Genomic DNA, 21372 nt, shown 5'->3' with positions numbered 1-21372 from the left:
GGATGGATGCGAGAGACGAGAAAAGGGACGCGTTGGCGTTGGGTTGTCCTTTAGCTGTTTCGATCTGGTCTGACTTGACTTGATTCTTGGATTTGATTCTTCACTCGATCGCACGCTCAATCGCAAGTTGGCTCGAACTGGTTGCTTGAAAGAATGAATGCAATTATGGTGGATGGGGTCAATGAGAATGGTGGGAGTGTGAGTCTGTCAACGTCAATTGGCCACTCCCATCACGCAAGATGAGTCACGTGACCTTTTCATAACCGTGGCACGTTTGATGCTCAGTGTCCCTTGTCGGTTTTGTCTTCATCCGTGTCGATGTCAATGTCGAGGACAATTGTAAAATCTGGAAGCTGGAAGAGAAGTACAGCTGTTCCGTCTCGTTGGCTGCCCATCTCCACGCTTCTGCTCCTTTGCGCGGCTATATCTGTCTCCAACGGGGCCACATAGCCCAGGCCCTCGACAAACCCGTACCCCAAAGACCGAATAGCGTCGCCGTGTTCTCCCGGGCCCGACCAACGTCTACTGCCAACCTGTTCCATTTCATACCTGTGCTGTTGGGATACCATAGCCCACTGCGCCCCACAGCGTCACCGCCTGCCACTGACATGTTGAGACATCCACCCCTGCACCCCTGGCATAAGTGCCTCGTCGTCACCCGTGCCTATAATGTATTCAAGCAATGAGCAATGTTGATTTACGACGTCAGACATCCCATACAATGGACAGCAGCAAGCCACAGCGGAATGCAAACAACCGGGCATACATCGACGACCAGCGCCAATGAGCTGGCTAATACACAACTGACAAAGGGAGAGCCAGGGGGGGAAAGAGGGTAGGGTTCGTGGGGGATTCGATCTATGTGGATGCGAGTCCATGGGGATAGAGCGCCCGAGTTGTCTACGAGCTCGAGATGTACCAGCGGCCGAGGTCGGTGATCTGCCCGTTCGGGTCCATGAGGGCGTTGGCCTGCTCGACACCCTGCATGTTACGCATCATGCCAAACGGCGCGTAGCGCTCAATCCAGTCCTGGCTGTCCATGAACGCTGCGGCCTGCTGGTGGAAGTTCCAGATCTGGCCGTCGTTCGGCTGAGCACCGCCATTGAAGTTCTGACACGCGTACTCAGTTACCCAGAGGGGCATGCCAGTCTTGTCGTGGAAGTTGTTGAGGTAAGTCTTGAAGTTCTCAACGTCGACATCGTAGTAGTGAAGCGGGGCAAAGTCTGCCTTGCACTTGCCGTTGTCGTTGCCGGTCTGCTCCATGCAGTGGTTGTAGAAATTGACGACCCACTCGACACCATCGGGCGCCGAGGTGGGGGCAGCCGAGCCGAGGCGGAGATGATGCTGCTCGCGGGCCACGGGCACGAAGTCCTGGAGCCAGTAATTCAGAGCGGAGTAGATGTCGATGCCCGCCTGGTCTTGCTGGTTGGGCTCGTTGAAGAAGAGCGCGTTCTTCACCGACGACGGCCACGAGCCAGCCGCGGCGTGCCAGTCAGACACCTGCTTGGCGCCCCAGAGCATGGGGACGAACTCCAAGCCGGCAGCGTCGTTCTGCGCGCATCCGCTTGGCGACCAAGTGTAGTACCACGAGGTGCGTTGACCGATGAAGTTGCCGATCCAGCCTGGCTGGTCGGCACCAGTCCAGTCTCCGTTGGGCCAGGCGGCACCGAGCTTGGAGCCAACGTGGGTAGTGCCGCCGTTGGCAGCACCCTGGCCACCACCAGGGCTGGACGTCGTGGTGTTCTCCGGGTTCACCGTCTCCGGGATCTCGGTGCTGTTGCCAGGCTGGTCAGGCGTGTCGGGAGAGTCGGGAGAGTCGGGAGAGTCGGGAGAGTCCGGGGTGTCGGCGATGTGCTGCTCGCTGCCGCCTGGGGGTTGCACCTGGTCTTGCTGAGAGGGCGGGTTGGAGCTGTTGCCACTGGTCGTGGGCAGCTGCTCGGTTTGGGGCCGGACGCGGCACTTGGATCCATCGCGACGGGTGAGGACGTTGTACTGGCGCTTGCTCTTGACAGTGGCAGCGTTGCTACCGATGTGACGCTCAGCGAGCCTCTGGTGCGCAGAGCGAGGGTGACGTGCGACGCCGTGGGCGGTGACCTGCATGTTAGAACTGTCACTCAGGGCCTGGGAATGGCGGAACACGGATCTAGATAACGGAGACGCGGCTGAACAGGTAGGGCGCTGTTGGCAGCGGCGTCGTTAACGTGGTGTTGATGGTGAGGATCAAGCAATCAAGCGACACCCGTGTGTTAATGTGTGTGATGGGGGTGTGAGGAAGGTTGTCCTGTGGTGATGGGCACCAAAGTGATGGTGCACGGCGCACTACAGGTCTGTGCGGTTGACTGCCGGCGGCTGTAACAAATGCAGGCTCCTCACAGTGGCCCGTAAGGACCAGCAACAAGAAAGAAGACAAAGACTTACCGGAAGGGCCTCGAAAGCGACGCCCGCAAGCAGAGCGAGTACTGAGAGGTTGACGATCATGATGGTGAGCTAGTGGGAAGTCGTTAGGATCGTGTAGTCGAGATGGGGAAGCGAGCGTGGAACCCAAGGAAGGACTGTGTCGGATGAGGAAAGAAGAGAATGGGAAGAGGGAGGATAGATTCGACGACGAGCGCAGCTCTGTTGTCGATAGAGTGTAGAGTGTTGATGAGTGGAAGGGGAAGTTGTTACAACTACAGTGCTTAGTGAATGACTTGATGAGGAGCTAGGTTAGCCGAGACTGAGCAAGAAGAGAAGGGTCGACTACGGTTTTGAGGCTAATGTCTTCCTAATGCTTTCTAATACAACCTGGACAGAGATATTTTCGGGTTTGGATCAGGGAACTGAGATTTGGTGCTCCCGCGTTTACCCTTAACAACGGGACCATTGGTAATTCTGAGGTGATCGTATGTGTCCGTGACTGTCCAACTGTGCCTCTGATCTTCTGAGCTTCCAATGCATTCGCCGACTGATGGACGCGTCCATTTCAGGGCAACAGTGAAACGCGTGGCCAAAATAGGTAACTGGGCGTAACGGGCCTCGTTGTCCGTTTTCCAAACCTAGTATTCAAGTGTACATTTTTTGCCTCACTATTAACCATGTTAGTTTGGTAGAGGAGAGGGGAGTGGTATATTTATTTCCTACGTGCATGGTGTCGTCATGTGTCCCCTCTTTTTGAGAAATCACACTTGAATCTGGGGACTCGTGCGAGTGCGGATCTAGGAAGTTGGAAAGGGGGGAAGATGACAATGAAGAATAGCGTGTTTGGAACAATCCGGAGCAACCCCCCCTCCCCATGTCCCTTCCCACTGACAACAAGCCAATGCAAAACTCCCGACCCGCGGCCCGCAAGGGGCGAGGGACCAAGGGCAAAGGCCTAGCAGCCAAGCGACAAGGTTTGTCGTGTGGTAGCCCACACAATGTGTGTTTCTAACAATGCTCACAAACATGACGATGCATACACACATGAGTACATCAGTATATCGATACATGCCAAAGTATCTGGCGCCATCCTCCTCTCGAGTTCAGGGGGCTCAAATGTACCAATTGCGTGGGCCAGGAGCCAGGAGCCAGGGGCTGCTGAGCATAATCCCAAGTCACATTGGGCTTGATTCGAGAATCCAGTGCAAATGTGCAGATGTGCAGATGTGCAGCAGTGCTGCGGCGCAGCCCATTCTTTAAATAGTCGGACAAGAGTACACACTCATCCTACTCACAGGCACTGCACATACAGAACACATGTGCTTTCTTCTTGGCCATAACTCATAGTGATGCACTTGATTGTGCTTGGGAGCTCGCCTGCAATTCCTCAATTGGTACAGAATAGCCTCCCTTGTCAACAACTTGTAATGAAACACGAGCAACGCGAAACACCGGTTCTCCATACGCGACCACTTTACATAGAAGGACCACGAAGTTGACATGGGTCCTCCTCTGGAGACACACCTAAATGCTTAGCTCGAATTGTACTGTCGTCCTGTAGTCAGATAGTCAGCTGGTTTAATCCTGCCCCCTCACTTTCATCTACTAGCGCATATTCTCAGACATCTGACCGCCTGCTGCCTCTTTGGGGACAGCAAAGTCTGCCGATCTGCAGCCGCCGACTTGCATGTTCTTCTCAGATAATTCAATACACGCGTTCATCTGATTCATACCAACACATAACGAGCTACCAGTTCCACTGGGCATCTGATCCAACTCGTAACACACTCACATCGTATAGGATGATCTATGGGTCACCGAGCCACCACTTCTCAAGTGGTGGGAGATGAGGCGACAAGGAATCGAGAATCGAAAGGGGCATCGCAGCGGGGAATTGCTATTGAGACTGCCGGTTCTCAGCAGGGCAACGCAAGGTGGATGTACCCGTTCATGAATGATAGGTACAAACGCGTCCGTATGTTAGTCATCCACACACCGTGACGCGTGAGCAAAGATCTCACGTGGGAGGGTTTCCTCCCGGCAACCAAGGGCCACCAGACACTGGGCTAGCCAGTGCTGCATCCAAGCCTGGTGTCCCAGACTCGGACGCGAAGGTGCCACGCGTCCCTCCGCCCTTGCTGAGTGAGAAAACTCACAATAAGAACCCGCGAGACGGCGTTCCAGTCTGTGGAGATGCTCGACGTGGTCTGGGATGTGTATCAAAGAGTCCTGTGGTTGCTACATGTAGCAGGAGTGACTACCAAGTTGGCAAACAGACAGATAACAGCAGATCAATGGCTAACATAAGGCCCAACCAGGGCTGGCGCGGTGGGGTTCATGAGTGGATGGGTGTACAAAGCGCCAGTGCGATCACGAAAAGGTTAGAAGGATGGTGGGTTCTTAAATAGTCTTCATTGACAGACGAACAAACTCAACACGCAGAACCAATGTCAACCAGCCGAGCGGATGGAAACTGGCCAGACTAGCGCCGGTCCTCGGCGCTGTGGACGTGGAGAATATGAGGTCGGCCCTCCACAGACACTGGCCAAGAGGACTCACACGGCTGTCTGTGGTCTTGATGCCAGTGCGAAGGCTTGCGCATAACTTCAACTCACCCTTGTTTGGTGGTCTAGTGTCAGCGCTAGCTATGCCCGTGGCCGGCTGTCACGATGCTTGGATAAGCATGCTTATTCTACCCGCTTGGTGCAGAGACCACTTGCCATTTAAGCACTCATAAATGGTGCGTTTGACATGCTCCTCGCTCCTAGGAACATGCCCTTCGCAGCTGGTCATGGAGGAATCCGTCCCCGCGTCCCCGTCATCAAGTTGGTCGGGAAGGAGAGTTGGCCTATTCAAAAAGTTCAAGAGTGTAACTCTCAAGCCAATCGAGTGATCATCGACAGGGGACCCGCCTGTCGGCACTCGCTCGACCCGGCTCTGGCAACACCCACTTCTCGACATTCTGCCCGACGGTCTCAAAGGGCTAGCCTTTGTCCACGTACGGGCCTCTGAAGAGTTGCAAGTTTACGCGAATGACAACACGCCATCATGGTACCAAGGCACCACATGGAAACGCAATAGCGAAACTGTGACGCCGGTGAGAAGACTCACACACTATTCGATGGTGTTTAAAGGGCCGAGGGGGTGGGATGGCTTTTGTTTGAAGGTATGAGTGGGAGTCTGGTGTCGTGTATGGCAAGCGTGAGACATCAACAAGCCTCAGGGGGAGCGCCGAACTCATGGATTGTATGTGGTTGAGGATCTGCCCATCCCTGATTGTCACCGGTTATGATTGCCCCAGGCAAGGGGCCTGGGGTAAGGGGTTGTTGGCGAGGAAGTCACTAAGTAATCCCTGTTGTAGCTGGAGGAGACAGTGAGCAAGCAAGTACCGGAAAAGTCTTAGTGTCAGCGTATCGTGCCATGGGTCTTGCAAGTTATACCCTTCTAGCACAAGAATGTGGGAGAAGGTGACGATTCACGAAGTGGTTGCAGGTGGGCCATGGATGGTGGTTAAGAGAGAAGGTAAGGTTGGAGAGGAAGAAGAGTAGTCAAGAGATGAGGGCGGGGTGTGAGAGTGTGAGTGAGTAGAGTAGATGAACAGTTATGGAGAGTGGTGAAGAGTGGTGAGGATCAGTGAAGTGTGATTATGAGGAAGGATGTTGAACAAGAACAGGAAGAGGGGCAGTTCGAAGTTTATACAGCGCTTGACTTTTGGTGGAGGGAAGGGAGTTGGCGATGCGCATGGAGGGGGTGAGAACTGGAGGAACGTGCGCAACGCCTGATCCCATGTGTTCGGACTGGGGCTCAAGGCGCGACTGATCGCCACCGAGCGTCCCAAGTGTGCAAGTTGAGGGCGAGGGCGATAAAAGGAAGGCCAAAGTGGCAGCTTGACAGTACGGCAGTGCAGCGCCAGTATAGACTTGAGTTGACTCAACAGCTGGACAGATCGATCGCGGTCCGTGCCTCAATGCCCGGACCCCCAGTTATCTCGAATTCGACCCCGCGACATCTGCAAGGTTCCTGTACTCCCCATCACAGGCTCTTCCCCCTTCCTGTAGCTGTACTGCTATGTAGCTGCTCCAGTGAATTAATCGAATCGCAGATACCTGCAATGCATGTTGCAGCTGGTCGCGATGTGACCCATGAGGCCTTGCGGACCTGGGGGGACCGCAAGGGCGATGCTGTTGAACGCGAGCAAGGCGCAAGGGGTAACGTGGGAAGGAGGGTTCGAACATGGAGTGTGCTGCTGGTCAACGTCGGACGATTATCAGCTGTGCTGGGGCCTGCGCCTTCCGGCAGCTCTCGATCCGCTTTGGCGCCTTTGGCACCTTGAAATAACACGCAAATGCTGCAAAGAAGTCCCAGCACGACAACGATGATGATCCAGCGTTTATCGGTCGCCCTCATCTACAGATCCACCTGAGTGAGATTGAATTCCAGATAATGGCATATATAATGTCCACCTATCTCTGCACCCGGCCAGATCGGGCATGCCGGGCAGAGCATGAAAATAATTAACGGATCTAATTATGTTATGAAGGAGTGGTCCTATACTCTGCCCTGCAGCGTAGACCATCGTTGGACATAGGACAGCCACGGGGGATGTGATTGTGGATGGATGGAAACTGCATACAGGGAGCCAGAACACGCCTGAGAGGTGGCAGGACAGGCGATCAACCTTCCCCGCCAGCAAGGACCCTCCACCGGCAATGGCCGTCGATGACGTCGGTTGACTCAACCACCCTCAAGATGACCACGTCTGTTTCCTCTTCCTCCTAATCAAACACCATCTCCCTCCTCTGCCCACCATGACCTTCCCAGACGCCGCAGCCATCGCCGAGCGCCGTGCCCGCTTCCGAGCCCTCCATGAGAGCGGGTGCTTCATCATACCGAATCCCTGGGACGTCGGAAGCACCCTCTACCTCGCCAGCACGGGCTTCAAGGCCGTCGCCTCAACGTCGTCGGGATACGCCTGGTCGCGGGGACAGCAGGACAGCACTCTGACACTGGACGAGACGCTAGCACACCTCCGCCAACTGGTTGCGGCCAGCGACTTGCCCGTCAACGCCGACTTTGTCGACGGTTTCGGCGCGACTCCCGACGAAGTCGCGGCAAGCGTTAGTCGCGCGATTGAAACCGGTGTTGCCGGCTTATCGATCGAGGATTCGTACTCGGCTCCTTCGGAACGCGAGAAGCATTCCGAGCCCCTCCGTCCAATCGCTGAAGGGGTTGAGCGCGTCGCAGCCGCCCGTCAGGCTATCGATAAGTCGGGGATGGACGTGCTTCTCGTCGGCCGCGCTGAGAACTTTATCGTCGGTCGCCCCAATATCGACGACACTATCGCACGCCTCAAGGCATACTCGGCTGCCGGCGCGGATTGCCTTTACGCGCCGGGCATTTCTGCGCCAGAGCATATCACGGCCGTCGTGGCTGCCGTCGCGCCCAAGCCTGTCAATCTCCTGGTTGGGGGGACGTCGGACTTCAACCTCAAGGATATTGAGAAGATGGGGGTGCGGCGGGTCAGCATTGGGGGTGGACTGGCTAGGGTTGCGTGGGGCGCTACTATGCGCGCGGCGACTTTGCTCGCCGAGGGTAACTTTAGCGGCATGGAGGGCGCGACGTCGGGTGATGTTTTGAACAAGATTATGCGCGGGTAGGTGTGCAACAAAGTACAGTAAATACGTAACTGGTGGGGACGCAAGGCGTTGAAGACAGCATATCCGAGTCTTATCTAATGTTCCTGCGACTTCGGCGCTTCAGCATATACCGCTATGCCGGTCCGTTCCTGAAACTTTGGTCTTCCGTTGGTCGGGGAGACCGTGCGGATGTTGCTCTCTCCTTATCGCTGGAATTAGGGGTCGTCAACTAGGGGAGGTGTCATTGAGCTACCGGAAGGGTACGTAGAGCTTCGTCTGCTGCTCTTACTCGCAGCTCTTTTCATCGCCTTTTCTCACCGCTCCCGTATGCTCCTTGAAGCAGCCGGACTGGCCCAAACTGATGGCCACGTGCGTTGATGCGAAGGCATTAGCATGTTAGAGATCGTTGGCATGACACTATCTTTCGCCGGTCAGGCTGGCGACATTGTACGATGCGTCAACATCACCGGCTTGCCAGTAGTCCCGCGCGTAGTGGCCCTGGCGAGCTTGTCAGCTTGTCCAGCTCATCAACTCCTCGGCTAGCTTACCAAAACAGTCTACCGTCAAAATCATCTAACAAGCTTCGCAAAGCTTCGCCATCGCGCGTGATCTGTACATCTTACAAACAGTCTATGGCTACCGAGTCTCGCTCACTCCAACTCGCGCATACTCTCTAAGACGAAGCCTTGGTCGGTGCAGAGTGCACGAACGCCTCGTCTTTGCTCCCGACGCCGGCGTCACCGAAACGGCGGGCGACTTCTTCAACCCCCCGCTGGCGGTTGTCAGGCGCGCTGATGCCGGCGGAGCGCTGGCTCTCCTCGACAGTGTACGCGCCCTCCTTGAGGTCCTTGAGGCGGCGCTTGTGCACCTTGCTCTTGGTGTGGGTGCGCAAGGCCGCGTCCGACTCGTAGTACTTGCCGCACTCAACGCAGTACTGCTGTCAGCGGGTTTCATAGAAGAAGATGCGGGGTTCACAATACAATGCGGTTGAACACCAACTGTCCACCAGTCCCTCCATTCCAGACATGGGGGGCAACCAACATTAGACTTGGCACAGCTTCCATTGTACGTCCAGTACCACTCAGTCCACGTCGTTCCATTTTGCGCGTCCTTTAACCTCTGGCGCATCCAGCAGTCGCGAGAGCGGTCCTGCAGTTCCGCACACCCCGGCCTCGTAGCGATGGACTTTGATCCAGTCTCCCGCCCAATAGAGCACGCCGATCTACACAGCCCTCGTCGAACTGTCCCCTCTGTCTCATATCTAAAGCGATGGACAACCGAACCGAGCGCTTCCAGACGGAGCCGGACCCCGACCGTAGCCCCGACTGTCCATCCGCACTCAATCTTCCGCCCTTTCCGCCACTCGTCCTCTCACTCCAATCAAACCCTTCAACGCCTCAGACTCACATGCTGCCCGAGACCGGGCTTGTCCTCGTCAATGGGTTGCTTCTCAAGCTTCTTGCGCGAGTGGTCAATGTCGTGCTGGATCTGGTCGAGATCCTTTGTGCGCACGCGGGTACGTGCTGCGCGGGAGACGTCGCGGCGTGCGTGGTGGGTACGAGAGCGGCGGAGACGGCCCATGTTGTTGTGAGTATGTTGAGTTGAGTGGCAATTGAGTGAGTCAGGTCAAGATTGTTGGTCGAGGAGTAGGTGGAGCTTGGCGGTGGAGGGTGAGAAATCCTGCCGTGCCTGAATTGTCTGTTGGGTACGGGGTAGGTGTACGTAATTTACCAAGACCTCGGGGCCGGGAAGCTCAAAGGGAAGGGTGGATAGGATAAGCTGCTGCAAGTTGGCCCACAGCCCACAGAGTGCGCGTCGCCACTCTATCCAACTACACTGTATCCATCAATCTCCTCATCAACTTGTACCTCATCCTCACCTTCCTCATCCTCATCCTTTCATTCACTCTCCTTTCCACTTTGTTGTCCCCTCACCTCTCCTTTATCATTTGGATTTACACACTTCTCGCTTGGCAACCTTGCAACTGAGCTTGTTTCAAGGATCGCGTACAAAGCTTTTGCTACAATCAAACATACGCTCAGGCCACTCGGCGCCCGAATTCCCTTAGCACGGCCCTCTTTCTCCCCTTACACACTTCCACATCGCGTCCAACGTCGATCCACCCACTCACTCCTCTATCTCTCTCTCTCTCTCTCTCTCTCAACTACATCTTTCTATCTCTCTCTATCACACGTCGACGCGTCTCTACACATCATATAATACTCTCGTCTCCCCATTCTTCTCCACCATGCACACCTTTCCAACACATCTCATCGACGCGTTGCCAACCATGGCCGCGTCACACAACGCAACACTCCTCGCGGCCATCACACCCACGACCCTCGACCCACCGTTCTACTACACGTCACGACAGCACCTGTTCGACTGCATCACAGACCGTAACCTGTCGCTCCTTGCGCCCATCGCGATCTACTGGGTCCTCTCGACCATATTCCACATCCTCGACACGATCGAGCTGCCTTACTTTGAGCGGCACCGTATCCACCCAAGTGCAGAGGTCACGAAGCGCAACCGCGTGGGCTTCTGGACCGTCGTCAATGGTGTCATCTTCCAGCAGGTCGTCCAGACGTGTCTCGGGTTGATTGTCCTCGACTCGGACGAGACGCTCCTCCGCACAGAGGTCCTGAGGGACCACCTCGCCTCTATGGCATGGCTCGCGCCTCGTGTCGCTGATTTCACGTTCCTCTTCCTCGGCAAGAACGTGGGCATGACTGTCCTCAACGCGTACGGTGCACGCCTTGTCAACTTTGCGTACTGGTGGGCGATCCCATCATTCCAGCTCTTCGCCGGCTTGTGAGTCTCCCTCGTCCCATCGCAGCGCCTTGAGCGCGTACCTCCCGCGCGGAGTGTCACTTCCCCACCCTGTGTTACCCACAGCCCAGCTTACACGCTAGCTGCATTATCGACACGTGGCAGTATTGGCTGCACCGCACGATGCACGTTTACCCCACACTGTACAAGATGTTCCATTCGCACCACCACCGGCTGTACGTGCCGTTTGCGTTCGGCGCCCTCTACAACCACCCCGTCGAGGGGCTGCTCCTCGACTCTCTTGGTGCGGCGCTTGCGCACATGGCGACGTTCATGACGATCCGCCAGGCGAGTCTCCTCTTCTTCCTGAGCTCGTGGAAGACTGTCGACGACCACTGCGGCTACAAGCTCTGGTGGGACCCGTGTCAGCTCTTCTTCAACAACAACGCCGACTACCACGACATCCACCACCAGAGCTACGGCATCAAGGCCAACTTTGCCCAACCGTTCTTCACAAACTGGGACTACTTCCTCGGCACCCAGATGACGCGCGAACAAGCGCAACAGCGCCACGCCGAGGCAAAGGCACGCGCCGCAAAGAGCCAGTAATGTATTGTAGCAGTAGCGGCAGCAGTAGTACAGCCTTCTAATATGCATCGGCGAACAGCTCAGGAAGGCGTCAAGGTGCACAGGGTGCTGAGCGGAATGGATGGTTTGTGACGTTAAGGTGTGCGGAGGTGGAGGTGCCGTTGTCGTCATTGACAGAAGAATAACGCAGGTCTGACCCATGCATACATGACAACTGTCCACTGTTCTACACAACTACTCGTCCTCCTCACCCTCGGCATCCTCGTCATCCCCTTCTGCTGTCGCAGCTTGAGCTGCGCGCTGTCGCTCAAGTTCGGCCTTCTTCTCGGCTGCTCGCCGTTCCCGCTCCTCCTTGGAAGGTCTGATCCAGTTACCCTTACCGACGCCGGGTTGGCTGGTGTTAGCGCGAGTTGATCAAGCAGGTTCGCAGGCCGCGCCAGGCCCACGCTTCTCCTGTCGCACTCACCCAGTCTTTTTCGCCGGCTTCTTCTCCTTGGTATCGTCGTCCTTCTTCTTCTTGGTCGGCGCGTTCTGTGGTGCCTTGACGACAATCTGACCCAGAGGCCCAATGTTGGCATGCACGGGGTCGAAGACGTCGTCGCCCTCGGGCGGCGCACTCTCGAACCGCTCGGCGTAGAATGCGTGCAGCAACGCAGGCGTGGCGGCCTTGTACGTCCCAGCCGTGAGTGGGATGAATGGTGGAGCCGCCGCGTAGTCGGGTTCCGCGACCTTTGGGCCCAATGCTGCAGCGTCCCTTTTCCTCCGTCCGAAGAAGAGCGACTTGGGCACCGATAGCGACGACAACCCAAACTCCCGGTCGATACCAAGCTCGCGCAAACCCAGGAAGTCCTCGCCCAGGTCCTCTGCAAAGTCGCCGCTGAGGTCAGCAGAATCATGAGATTGACGTACTGTTGGAGCATCTGCCCGTCGTCGGCCAGAAGCATGTCATCCTCGATGACTGGTGCGGTCGTGAGCTCGGCGTATGCCGCGCGCATCTTGCGCTGCTGCTCCGAGATTTTGGCACTGTCGCGCTCGATGTCGTCTTTGATATGCGACTCAAGATCCTGTATCTGCACTTGCCCGTTCTCGTGCAGCACGTGGAGGACGAGTTCCTAGAGTCAGTGGTGTCAGCAGGACCACTCACTTCTGGCTTCATGTTTCGCTTAAAGTCTAGCAACAGTCGGAACGTGCGGCCAAGGTTGCGGATGTAGTCGCCTGCGACGCGGGTCATCAGGTCAAGAGGGATGTCGTTGGCACCTGACATCAGCTTCGCGCACGCCACAAACTCACCATCGAAGCCCGCATGTGCTAACAAGCTCGCCGTAGACCGCTTCATCTCGAGCACGGCCTGGGTTCCACCAACCTCGCCGCCCGATTTTCGTCGGACCTCGCCCTCGGTGCGCGTCTCCATCCGCTTGCGCTTGAGCTCCTTACGTTGCCTCGTGAGCCTGGTGCGCACACTCTCAATCGGCTCGAGCGGCTGCGGTTCTGGATCCGTCCCGTCGCCCTCGTAGTATCGTTGCAGCTCCTGCATTGTGTGCATTGTCTTGCGCGCGTCTGTGATCTTGTCGATGGCGCGGTCGACTACACGTGCCAATGACACAGGTTTGGATGGGACTAATGCCGGTGGTTGCGTCTCGGACATCTCGATGTCCCCGTTCGGTGTCGGAGAGCGTCGTCTTGCTACCCTCCTCCGTTTGCTCGTTGGTCCGATGACCATCACCGGTGAGGCCGGGAGACCCGCAACGTACGCATCGTCCTTGGCCACGGCACCCCACCAGCACCCCTCGACCTTGGCATCCTCATCCTCAGCGTCCACAATGGCTGGGTACCATGGTGGTGGCTGGTTGCCGTGGAGCAACGCCTTCGCCTTGCCCTTGTCCGAGAAAGAGGGCCCGGGCCACCGGAGCGAGACTTCGTCCCAGTGCGCCATGGTGTATGGTGTTCGTAGGAGCGCAGTGGAGCTATCCCAGTTGACCTGGAGGTTTGGCCGGAACGGTGGTGGCTGGGGTCAGGTGTCATCGCGTTGTTCACTCACGCTGTGCATCTTTCCGTTCACACGGCGGTCCCCAGATCCGGCGCTCGTCGCCCGCTTGGCGCCCAGCGCCGCGGTGCCATTGGGGCCCTCTGTCTTTTTCTTCCCCGACTCTTCGTCCTCTCCCATCGCATCATCGCTCTCACCCGCAGCGTCCTCTTCGTCGTTTGGTGGCTGTTGTGATGCAGCTCTTTGCACAGCGAGTGACGCGCCGGACGCTGCCAACATCTGCGCAAGCGGATTGTTAGCATTCGAATCGCGGTCGCCGATGAAAGTCAGCAAATGGTTGCTCTTCTGGCGCAAGTACAGCGCAACGCCTCGTAGCGGATGGTTCTACCATCAGCTCCATCTGGGTGCGCACCCACCATCGTCGTGTTGTACGTCAGACAGTTCTGCCAGATCAGGTCGACGTCGTTGGCAAAGTCTTTCTTGTTCTTGTACTTGTGATTCTTGGCATTGCGGAGCAATGTCTGGAGGTCCATCGGCTTTGAGATGTCTGATGTGAGTTCGCGCACCTCCTTTGCGGTGGGTATGCACCGCGTGCACCGCGTACGCACACTGTGAGTAATCTGGCGCATCGCGCTTCGATACGGGTTTGAGGAACGGTGCGGCTTCGGGCTACGCGTGAGCGATGGGGTCATGCTCCGGTGCGATGGACATGGACATACCGATGCCTTGAGCTCGTTCACCATCTTCTCCAGCGCGTCGTAGAATGCATCGCTCGACTTGCCCTGAGTTCGTGCACGCGCGTGAGGGGTTGCAGGTGATGTTGGGCAAAGAAATGTGGGAGAGTGGCATGGTGGACGCGCGCAGAGTCAGTTATGGGATCGGGTACGCTTATTCCGCCGGGCTCACCTTGCCGGCATTGACATTGACGACAAGCTGCTGGAAATCGGGATCTGTGAGGCGTGGTGCATCGTTGACGCCATCGAGGAACTCGAGGAGATACTGTTGGGTGTCAGCTAGTGTTTGAGCGAGGTGGATGGGTTGAGAGACGGCTGGATGTTGTCTGGCGGAGGATGGGCGTGTGCGGTGTGCAGGAGGTGCGTGGGTGACCGACCTTCATTGTGGGCTGGAGTGCGCTCCCTCCGCCGCTCCGCCGGCGCTAAAGTCGGTATAGAGGCGGTCCGGAGGGAATTTGGAGGTATTGGTGGATAGCGACCTGCGAGGGGGATGCGATGGTGGTCGTCTCCCGAGTGGATGGTAAGATGTGGACGAGTAATGTCAAGGTGAAGGTGACGGGTCGAGTGGTGTGGTTGGGTCGAAAAGAAGTACGACTTGGTGTTTGCCCTTGGACGTTACTTTTGTTCCACCCAAATTGCTCCCCTCCACCTCTCACTAGTAATCCTTATCATCAGCATCATCTCTCTCATCATTGCCATTGCCATCTAGCACCGTCCACGCAGGTATTCAGAGCCGGCCCATCCATCCCACCGGCGTGCTCCACCGTCTCTGATCCGCTGGCTTCTGCGCCACTTGCTCCTGAACTCGTCCTTGTGCACCCCAACCTTCCAACAACCTCCACTGCGTCATTGTTTACATCATGTCGGACGACGAGTACGTCCCGCCAAGCCACCAGTCCGGCGACGAGGCGCCGGGTCCATCAATGGGAGCAGCGCGTATCCGGCCTCTCCCACGTACGACCTTTCGCTCGGTCGAGTACCCCGGGCCGATGCAGCGCCCGGACCAGATCCTGCGACTGATCAACCAGGAGGACATTGATGACACCTTCAACGCACCGATGAGTGATATGCGCCAGCTCGAGCTGCGCTATCGGCCTGAGAACCGCGCAGCTGTCCCAGTGCGTGGGAATCGCGTCGCAAGCCAAAAGGTCCTCGTCAAGATCACCAAGAAGCGGCGCAAGGGCAAGCCGGACCATGGCGTGTTTACTGCCGACGTGCTTGGCAACATCCCTCAGACTGTGCGGTTCAGGTCGATGGCCGATTATCAGTATACGCCGGCGGCGGACTCGAGCGTGCAGACCTTGTGCCAGGCTCTCGTGGACCTAGACTGTTCGTCTTCCTCATTGAAACGCTGCTGATCGCAGACGACTCCATCTTGGACTACAAGGTTCCCGTCTTGCACGAGGAATACTTCTCTCCGAACCCCTCTAACCCGGACGGCACACCACCCGCCATCTCGTACCGCTCACTGATGGAGTTACAGCCGACCCCGCTAGCGAGTTCCCGTCAGTTACCCCACAACTTCAGTTATCGCATGAGCGCAAACACCGTCGAGGAGGAAGTGTGGGACGACGACGCACAGGAGACGAAGAAGCGCTACGTGAACCGTTCGCGCACTCAGGGATGGTCCGTCCCCGCCGTTGGACATGGGCATCCCGTCCCTACGGAACCGGAGCAGAACGTGCGCGAGCGCCTAGACCGGCTAGACAAGCGCATCCTTGGTCGGCTGCGCGAGCTGTTCGAGGCACGACCAATTTGGTTACGCTATGCGCTGTTGACACATTTTGACGAGAAGGATAGATATGAGATCTTGACGTGGGTCTCGGTATGGCGCTGCTGATAGCAGGAACAAGCTGTACCTCCCAGCGGTCGCGTTCACGTACGGTGCGGGGCCATATTGGAAGACGCTTGTGCGGTATGGGTACGACGCAACGACGAGACCCGAGGCGCACAAGTACCAGCGCGTCTACGTGTATCTGGACGTGAAGCGTGGGCGGAACAATGTGCTGAACAATGCGGCGGACCCCGAAGACGACGACGAGAGCAAGCGCCCCAGCTTCTGGTGGGAACACGAGCAGGATGCGCGCGTCGCACAAGGCCTGCGCCCGCCGCTTGATCCGACGTGAGTTAGTCCTCTTCGCCGCTGACAGTAGCAAAATCCACAAATTCGACGGACAGATCCTTCACCGCAACAAACCCGACTACCAGCTCATTGACATCACCGACCCCTTCATCGTCAAGTACATCTACGACCCGACGAGCATGATGGATGTGTGCGACGTGAGTTGGGGTTTAGATAGAACTCAGCCCATCGGATGACATGGAGCTGACCTCAGCACCATACAGGGTGGTACAGGCCTGTATCCTTCGAACTGATCAAGGCGCTCTTACGAAGCCGCTTCGCCGACTTGCGCGACACGCATGAGCCGCCGACGGAGGACAGCTGCAACTTCATCTTGGAGAGCTACGACCGTGCGATCGAGGAGAGTTCGGCGGCCGGTAATGGCGACAAGGACGCTGCTGACGCGTTCATGCGGCGTGTAGTTGCTCACCGCCGCTTACCGCGTGATGAGAGGGGTTGAGAGGTGGGGTTGGGCGGTGGTGTAGGAGTTTGGGTTTGATGGAGAGGAGGCGAGTCCAGATGGCGACAGGAAGAGAGAGAGATGGCATTCGTAGGAGGATGTTCTGTACTGTACTGTATTTATCGACCCACATCCAGCTGCAACGCTGACCGAGCGAGCACCACCATGTGCGGCACTTGTGATCTAGAGGATGGTGTCTACGTTGCGAAGAAAGAGAATCAGTGGCTTGTGAGGAAGATGCAGTTGGTTGGCGCTGTTAACATCTCCGGGCCTCACGATCAGGGGACGGCCAGGAAGAGGCAATGCCCTGAACACATGCCATCATGAGCGCTTGAGTGCGTGATGATTCTCGGGTTCCTTCCCCCTGTATCATTGTAAAGATACGATCCCAACGATGAATGTGGCCGCATGGAAAGGAGGGAAATGAAATGGGACAAGGGAACAAAGCAGGGACATGGGATTGCACCGTATGGTGGAAGGGTCGGTGGTTGCCGGTCGGTGACTAGCGTCTTGCCATCTGGCCATTGGTCATGTACCATAAAAGATCAGCCGCGCAGTTGACCGCACCACCCTGGCCTGTCGCATGTGGGGTGTCTCGGCTGGGTCGTCCCGGATGAGTATGGCTGAGACTTGTCGATGAGACATGGAAACGAGACTCGAAGGGTGAGATTGTCGTGTGGAACAAGCTACTGTAGGGTCTGGCTCAATTGCATGGCATGCGCGGCAAGCACGAGAGGCTGCTGAGGCTGATTTTAGTCTCTGCCTAAGCTAACTCTGTCGTTCGGGACGCGTATCGCCGTGCCGTGCGTGCCGTGTGCATGCACAGTGCCTCAAGTCTCTTTGGTTGGTCCGTTCTCACGTCTGCAGGCAGTTCCTCGCTCTTGGTATGTTTACCACAGAGCGCGTCCAGTCATGCTCACTACTGCTGGTCACACCGACACTTGCTTCAATTGCAACTTGTCACATTACGCAATCCTAATATCACTTGACTATAATCAACGGTGGAGCCACTGGAGCCACCGCGGCGACGTACTGTACAGTACCATGTTGGCAGCTTAAACGTTTGTGGCACCGAGGTCCGAGTGCTCGTTCTGCAGCTCGTTCTGACGCTTGCCCTTCTCGACCTCGGCCGAGATCGACTGCTGGCGGTACGTTGTAGTGGGCTGCCAGCCAGGAGACTTGCGAGGCGTGCCGCACTCCTCCATCATTTGGTCAACCTGCTCGAGCGTGAGACCCTTGGTCTCCCACACGAGGAAGTAGGCATAGACAAAAGCGCAAGTGCAAAGCCCTCCCCACACGAAGAAGACCTTTGAGCCGAGGTTGCCACGCTGCTCACCGACCATGTAGGGGGTGATGACGGCGATGATGCAGTTCCAGAGCCAGTTGGAGGCGGTCGAGAGCGCAACACCCCGCGAACGGATGGAGATGGGGAAGATCTCACCGATGACGACCCAAGCACCAGGGCCCCAGGTCGACGCGAAGAAAAAGATGTAGATGCAAATGAATGCAATCTGGACCTTTGCGACCGTGAGGTCGTGGGGTCTTGCGGTACCGATGATGCCAACAATGAACTCGCAGACCAACATTCCGAGAGCACCCCAGACGAGGAGGGGGCGACGACCGAAGCGCTCAATGGTGTAGAACGAGATGGGGGTCGAGCATACGTTGACGAGCGTGGTGACGAGGGAGATGAGGAACGGGTTCTGGATTGTGCCAAGGCGCTTGAAGAAGACGGTGCCAAAGTAGAAGATGAAGTTGATACCAGTCCACTGCTGCATCATCTGGAGCGAAGTGCCAAGGATGGTGAGGCGGAGGTTCGAGTTGGGGCGACGGAGGCCACCGCTGAAGCAAGCAGCCCACGAGCCAAAGTAGCTGTGGTCGGTGATAAGCGACTCCTCGTGCTCAAAGTTGGCGATAATCTCGGAGAGCTCGTCCTGGATGTAGGGGGAGTCAGCGGGCTGGCCACGGATGCGCGAGAGGGCGAGCGCCGCACGGTCAGTGCGACCGCGCTTGACGAAGAAACGGGGCGACTCGGGGAGCATGAAGAGACCGCCGGCGAGGATCATAGCCCATGCAAATTGGATGGCGATGGGGATGCGGTACGAGCCCGAGTCCTGGCGATTCTGCGTGGCGTAGCACACGCACGAGGCAAGGAGGAGGCCGATGGTGATGCAGAACTGGTATCCCGAGACGAGGGCACCACGGATCTTGCGGGGCGCAATCTCCGACATGTAGAGAATGATAATGGCCGAGACGAAACCGACACCAATGCCGGCGATGGCACGACCGGCAACGAGGAGCTTGTAGCCGGTAGACGCGACCTGGAGGATGATACCGATGATGAAGACACCGCAACCCGCGATAATGGTCGTCCGACGACCATAGAAGTCGGCGAGGTCACCCGCCGCCAGAGCACCGAAGAAGGTGCCCGCTGAAAGAATCGACGTGACAAGCGACGACATCCACTCGGGGATCTCGGTCGCGCCCGGAGGCGCAAAGTTGTCAATGACATACGGCATGGCCAGGACACCGGAAATGTAACCTGCTTGTCAGCCGAATTCCTCTTTCAAGTGGAGCTGGTCCTTGTCCTCAGATTTCGGATTTTGGGATCGGCTCAAGCGCTCATGCTCATGCGCTCCACCATATCCCGAGAAGAGGGGTGCATGTATGTGCTAGCCGCAGACTCCCTTGTTCTGGAACGAAGGGTGGAAAGCGTCTTGGATGACACGGGGACAGCTCGTTAGACAGCTCGTGACTGTTAAAAAAGCAAGCAGGGAAAGGGGTGGGGCAGGGATGACGTCTGACCAGTTTGCTTTGTGGTTTTGGATTGACCGCATGACCAAGTTACCAAAAGTCACGCGACGCCACTTTTGGTACTTTGGTAGTGGTAGCCAAGAAGCGATCGAACGTGTTCCCCGCTTGTCATGACTGTTCCCGCTTACAGTGCCCGACCATGGAAAGTCTTGCACAGACATGGGCGAATTGAGCACATGATCACGCCACCCGCATGCGCATGTCCACGCTGGACCCAGGAAAAAAGAACGACTCACCAGAATCGAAGCCGAAGAAGATGCCACCAAAGGCAGCGAAGGCACAGGCCATGTAGGCCTTGGCCGTCACCGGCGCCTCGACGCGCTCCATGGTAGTCATGATGAGAGGTTGCTACGCGTCGAGGAAGATTGTAAGGAGGATGAGGTGTTGTGAAGAGCTGCGAGATTAGCGATCGCTCGTTTGAATATCTCAGCCAGGCTCGTGCCAGGTGGTCGTGGGCAAGGCCAGCGCGCGGGGACGCGACTTACTACTTGATGTGGGGCCAAGTCGGGGTGACGAGCTACAATCAACTAGACGAGTGGGGCTTTAGTTTATATATTATTGTGAGACCTGTAGTGGTCAGGCTGGCCAAGCGGGGAAGGCGGGAGATGCGGTGCCACACTACTTCATGTGGCATAGGTTTGCAACAGTTTACAAGCGACCAATTCGAAGGGGTAAGTGTGGGGCGAGTCGAGGTCTAACTAGAGCCGAGGCATTCGGGCCAACCTAACCCATTGTCATCTGCCGGGTCCGAGATCTGACAAATGACCCCACCTTGTCCAAGGACATCACCCGGCCGAGAAGATGCCGTTGCCGTAAGAGGACGGAGGAAAGAGATCAGAGCCATTAGAGGCGAGACGACAGTCTCTGCCATGCCAACGACAACAAGGCACGGCTCCAAAGCAATGGCCAAGGGTGTTAAGAGAGGGGAATGAGGTGGTCGAGGTGGCCGAGGTGGCCGAGGTGGACGAGGTGGACGAGAGGAGGCTTTGAACTCGTGACCTAGAAGACGGACAGTAACCCGCCCCCGGTGACGTTTGTACAGTAACCCTATTTGACAAACTTCCCTGATCAAACTCGTCTGTCTTGTGTTTTCTGCTTTTTTCCTCCAAGTATTAACGGGGAAAAAAGGGGAGGGATAGGGGGTATGCCGCAAATTCATGCCGCACGGTCGTAACTTGGACCCTTTGAGATATGAATACTCATCTCTTCAATCCACAGTTAATACAAGCACCATGGCACCATTGAGGCTTATACAAAACAGCGAGGAGAACGTCTCACTTTGTCACTTTCTCACTTTCTCACGTAGCAACCAGCTCACTGTCGCGCAAACAACGCGTCAAAGAAAAGGATATCAGTACCTCTTCCCTGCTCAGTTGCAGGGAGCAGGGAGCTTGGAGCAGGGAGCAGGGAGCAGGGAGAAAGGGGTCGGTGTCAAGCTGGCCAAGGCTACCGCAGTCGCCGTCACTGTTCTCCAAGGAATGCAACCAAGCAAGCAATCAAGCAGAAGGCAAACGGTAGCCGGCGGCTACCGCCGGCGACTTGCTCTGCTGATGTGATCTGCATCACATGGAGTCAAGGGTGGCTGTGGCGGATCCTCCACCTCCGCTCCTTAGTGCCGCAGAATCCATGGTACTGGCAGACGTGGTCACGTCTTGGCTGCATGTAATTGGTTAAGAGTGACTTTGGGGCAGGGTGGCGCCAGGCCGAACAAGCCGGCTACACGGGGGAGAAGACGTCAGAAGGGCACGAAGATCTTTTTCCGGTCGCGTGTCTCTCAGCGTGGCCAGCGTGGCGCCGCGATTGCCCTGACACCAACGACGCTCTTTTTCGACGTCACTTAACCAGTACCTAGCTATACCTAGTTT

At 56.7% G+C, this 21372-nt stretch overlaps 7 protein-coding genes across 7 annotated transcripts; 3 read left to right on the top strand and 4 right to left on the bottom strand.

Annotated features, from left to right (window-relative positions):
- Positions 1-900: 900 nt before the first annotated feature.
- CcaverHIS019_0402080 (uncharacterized protein) lies at positions 901-2478 on the bottom strand (the record flags this gene model as incomplete). Its single annotated transcript, XM_060600018.1, has 2 exons — positions 901-2094; positions 2419-2478. The coding sequence occupies 2 exons, from the start codon at positions 2476-2478 to the stop codon at positions 901-903; spliced, it is 1254 nt and encodes a 417-aa protein (XP_060456653.1).
- A 4727-nt stretch (positions 2479-7205) lies between these two features.
- On the top strand, positions 7206-8054 carry CcaverHIS019_0402070 (uncharacterized protein; the record flags this gene model as incomplete). Its single annotated transcript, XM_060600017.1, has 1 exon — positions 7206-8054. The coding sequence occupies one exon, from the start codon at positions 7206-7208 to the stop codon at positions 8052-8054; it is 849 nt and encodes a 282-aa protein (XP_060456652.1).
- Positions 8055-8706: 652 nt separating this feature from the next.
- Positions 8707-9614, bottom strand: CcaverHIS019_0402060 (uncharacterized protein; the record flags this gene model as incomplete). The annotated part of the gene is made up of 2 exons (XM_060600016.1): positions 8707-8967; positions 9441-9614. 2 exons carry the CDS (start codon positions 9612-9614, stop codon positions 8707-8709), a joined length of 435 nt encoding a protein of 144 aa, XP_060456651.1.
- Positions 9615-10281: 667 nt separating this feature from the next.
- Positions 10282-11414, top strand: SUR2 (uncharacterized protein; the record flags this gene model as incomplete). Its single annotated transcript, XM_060600015.1, has 2 exons — positions 10282-10847; positions 10949-11414. 2 exons carry the CDS (start codon positions 10282-10284, stop codon positions 11412-11414), a joined length of 1032 nt encoding a protein of 343 aa, XP_060456650.1.
- A 213-nt stretch (positions 11415-11627) lies between these two features.
- On the bottom strand, positions 11628-14494 carry SPT7 (uncharacterized protein; the record flags this gene model as incomplete). Its single annotated transcript, XM_060600014.1, has 11 exons — positions 11628-11787; positions 11860-12270; positions 12303-12505; positions 12538-12650; positions 12684-13398; positions 13432-13761; positions 13794-13924; positions 13986-14046; positions 14097-14159; positions 14284-14376; positions 14489-14494. 11 exons carry the CDS (start codon positions 14492-14494, stop codon positions 11628-11630), a joined length of 2286 nt encoding a protein of 761 aa, XP_060456649.1.
- A 477-nt stretch (positions 14495-14971) lies between these two features.
- Positions 14972-16693, top strand: TFC1 (uncharacterized protein; the record flags this gene model as incomplete). Its single annotated transcript, XM_060600013.1, has 5 exons — positions 14972-15440; positions 15476-15926; positions 15958-16233; positions 16265-16391; positions 16448-16693. The coding sequence occupies 5 exons, from the start codon at positions 14972-14974 to the stop codon at positions 16691-16693; spliced, it is 1569 nt and encodes a 522-aa protein (XP_060456648.1).
- Positions 16694-17748: 1055 nt separating this feature from the next.
- On the bottom strand, positions 17749-19843 carry CcaverHIS019_0402020 (uncharacterized protein; the record flags this gene model as incomplete). The annotated part of the gene is made up of 2 exons (XM_060600010.1): positions 17749-19235; positions 19744-19843. 2 exons carry the CDS (start codon positions 19841-19843, stop codon positions 17749-17751), a joined length of 1587 nt encoding a protein of 528 aa, XP_060456647.1.
- Positions 19844-21372: the final 1529 nt, after the last annotated feature.

This window comes from Cutaneotrichosporon cavernicola (assembly GCF_030864355.1).
Source record: "Cutaneotrichosporon cavernicola HIS019 DNA, chromosome: 4".
NCBI classification, from domain to species: domain Eukaryota; kingdom Fungi; phylum Basidiomycota; class Tremellomycetes; order Trichosporonales; family Trichosporonaceae; genus Cutaneotrichosporon; species Cutaneotrichosporon cavernicola.
This window is presented reverse-complemented; position numbering and strand designations above follow the sequence as displayed.